This window comes from Arachis ipaensis, chromosome B09, assembly GCF_000816755.2.
Source record: "Arachis ipaensis cultivar K30076 chromosome B09, Araip1.1, whole genome shotgun sequence".
In the NCBI taxonomy this organism is placed as follows: Eukaryota; Viridiplantae; Streptophyta; class Magnoliopsida; order Fabales; family Fabaceae; genus Arachis; species Arachis ipaensis.
The window spans coordinates 134671712-134674921 of NC_029793.2; the positions used below are offsets into that span (position 1 = coordinate 134671712).

The following is a 3210-nucleotide window of genomic DNA, read 5'->3' on the forward strand; positions in this document are numbered from 1 at the left end:
GACGACGACGACGTGCTCCCGGCGGTCGCGACGATGACAACTTCAACAGAGAGGGAGAGAGAAGACGAGAAGAGAGAGATAGTGTTCGCAGAAGTGAGGGGGAAGGGTTTCGTGTTTGAATTTTACTCCAATTTTACCGTTGGATTAATCTGCCGATAAATTACCAAAACGACGCGTTTTACTAAACCGTGATACCGACGGAATATTCAACAGTAAAATTAGCGTGGGTGAGTTACGTTTTTGCGCCATTAATTACCGTTGAATTTAGCGACGAAAAAACTGCTTCGACGGTAATTTTTTCTGGCAACAAATTTTTCCTCTTATTCGTCAGAAAATCCGATGCTAAATTCGCCGGTAAAAGTCAATGCTAAATCTGACAGTTCTCGGCACTTTTCTTGTAGTGAGGATTTCAAAAGAAACACTAAAACTAATATATATCTAAAAGGCATTTAAGTAATTTTTTATAATGGAATTATATGGATCTCCACAGGATAAGACTTGCGCCGCCCCATTTATTATACGAGTCTCCATTTTTCATCTGGTGGAAAGAAAATACTCCCTAAATCTATCTTTGAATAGATAAATTTTCGCAGATACTTATGCCATTGGAGGAACTTCCCATGCCTATTCATTATATGCACTACAAGAAATACACATTTTAGTGGATGTTTTTAAAATTAATATGTTTTTAAAAATAAGTTTACTTAGAAAAAAATAATATAATTAAGATGGTGCGATAGGGACCATCATTGAGCTACAGAGCTAATAATAGTAAGCACTTCTTCCCTCGGCTTCTGCCCCCTCTCAACGATGGTGCGATAGGGACCATCATTGCCACTTGCCAGTATTGCATTATTGGTTGTGGAGTCCACAAATCTAAGAGGATAGAGACATAGAGTCTCTTAACTCATCACAGCCTGGCCTATTAAATTATTGTTCTCCGGGTAGAACCAATATGATAACAGTTAATTTCAGTCAATTATGCTAGGACTAATATTATAAAATTTTAGTAAACAGTTTAAATAGGATAAAGTATATTTTTTGTCCTTAAAGTTTGGCAAAAATTTTAAAAATACCCATAAGTTTTATTTTGTTTAAATTTTGTCCCAAAAATTTTCGATTTGCATCAAATATATTCTCGACGGCTAAATTTTCAAAAAATTTAAGACCAATCTAACAATAATGCATGAAAATTATGCTTGATTTGCTTGTGTTGAGGGTTGTTCTTATGAAATTGTTGTTGAATTGGTCTTAAATTTTTTGAAAAATTAACAATCAGGGGTATATTTGATGCAAATCGAAAACTTTTGGGATAAAATTAAAACAAAATAAAACTTAAAGATATTTTTAAAATTTTTATCAAACTTTAAAGGTAAAAAGTATATTTTACCCTTTTAAATATTGATCCAAAATGTTGCCGGATAAAGAATTTTGGCCGGTAACATTTCTCATAAACAAATTCTAACACGAAGATACATATGTTATACATAAAAAAGTTTATTTTACACGAAAACCCTAACGACGTGCTTAATTCATTAAGGTGAAAATTTAGGTATAATCAATTTTATTTAAATTTTTATCTAACAGTTATCAATTTTATGTGAAATTGATGCACATGAATTTTCACCATTCATTATTAATTATTACTATTAGATCATGGACAAAACTTGTCCTTTATTAGCACCATAATATAAAGTACATATCATAACACATACATATATATGATGATCATATACATCATATAATAACATAGAAATTAATTCGTTCAGATCATCATATATCACTTGCAAGATACTCATTCTTGTGACCAATGTAATACAAACCAGAATAGAAAGACCATGATAGAACGCTATGCGATTGATATTGGTTTCCAGAGGAAGCAGAGAACCCAACCCTAACCCATTCTGGAAGCACAGTCCTCAAGTCAATCTCATGAGACACCTCATAACTTTGACCATCCGGGTAATTAGCTTTGACTTCTAGGGTTTGTGTCTCAGCATGGTATGATACTAATACATCAAGGGTTTCATTTTCCCTCCTGTCCCATCTAACAAGCTTTGAGGACTTAATGGAGTTAATATCAATTCCAATGTGATTGTAATTTGGATCATAAGTAGGATTAATGTACGTGTCAAACTCAACTGCCACCACTTGGTTCGACGAAGTGTTACTTAGGGCAGTCTTAGAATTAAAAAGCCCTAAGTAACCTCCGCCGGAATTCTGTGGTATGGTAGAGTTCGGCGATGTGATGAAGAAGGCGATCCCATCGGCCGGACCGCGGACCGGGGATGTGAGCACAAAGCTGAATTGTGAGTCAAAGCTTGCGAGTTTGTTTGTGCTTTTATCCCATAGCTGTAATTGAAACGAGTGCAAGACTCGTCCAACAACTTTGTTGGGGGTGCTGGTGAGTTGGAGTGTGTTGGTTTGTGAAATCTTTGCATCACCTTGCAAGATTAGGTTTCTTTCTTCTTGATGGAAGTAGTTATCGAAGCTGAAACCAAGGGAATTTAATGAGCATGCCCTGTTTAGAAGCATGAGGAGGATGGTTATGGTTATGATGGCAAGGTTTGAGTTGGAGACAGCCATGGTGTTGGGGATGTGTATGTAGTGTAGCTAATATTTGCTTGCTACAATGATGGGTTTAGCCTTTTAGCTATTTATTTAGGTGCTCTGTGAAAGGACCCATGAGGATTTGGTATAAAAAGTTAGACAATTAGTTTTTATTTGTTGAACAATAAGTGTTTTTAGGGTGTTAATAAGTAAGGTGTTTAATAAATAAGTTTTTATTAAAATCTAAAATAGTTAAAATTTTCAATGTATAAAGTTAGTAAAACTTTTCCCTCTTTGCTAAGTATTTTGAATTGGAATAAAAAAGTAACGACAGAGAGTTAATTTTTTTTCAGTTAATTTTTTAAAAATTGTTTTATTTTAAATTTTAGATTTTAAATAAATTATAAATTTTTAATTTTGAATTCTAAATTTTAAATTTTAAATAAAAAAATATTAATACTAATTAACTAAAAATTAATTTCTAATATTTATCTAAAAGAAATTATATATTAGGAGTTTTTTTTTTTGTCCACGGTATCCTCCAATCTAACACACTAAGGACTAATCCATCGTCGATCTAACCTCCATTTAACGGTTTGTTGTTGGCCAATAGGTTACTGCATGCATAAGGCGAAATTCAAACTTCCGACACTTACTTAA

The 3210-nt window shown here is 33.4% G+C and overlaps 1 protein-coding gene across 1 annotated transcript; it reads right to left on the minus strand.

Moving 5' to 3' along the window:
- On the minus strand, positions 1621–2657 carry LOC107618330 (mannose/glucose-specific lectin). Its single transcript, XM_016320357.2, has one exon. The coding sequence runs from the start codon at positions 2584–2586 to the stop codon at positions 1774–1776; it is 813 nt and encodes a 270-aa protein (XP_016175843.1). The 5' UTR covers positions 2587–2657; the 3' UTR covers positions 1621–1773.

Excerpts from the sequence above, each read along its gene's own strand:
- LOC107618330 (XM_016320357.2), bottom strand. The coding sequence starts at position 2,586 with ATGGCTGTCTCCAACTCAAACCTTGCCATCATAACCATAACCATCCTC.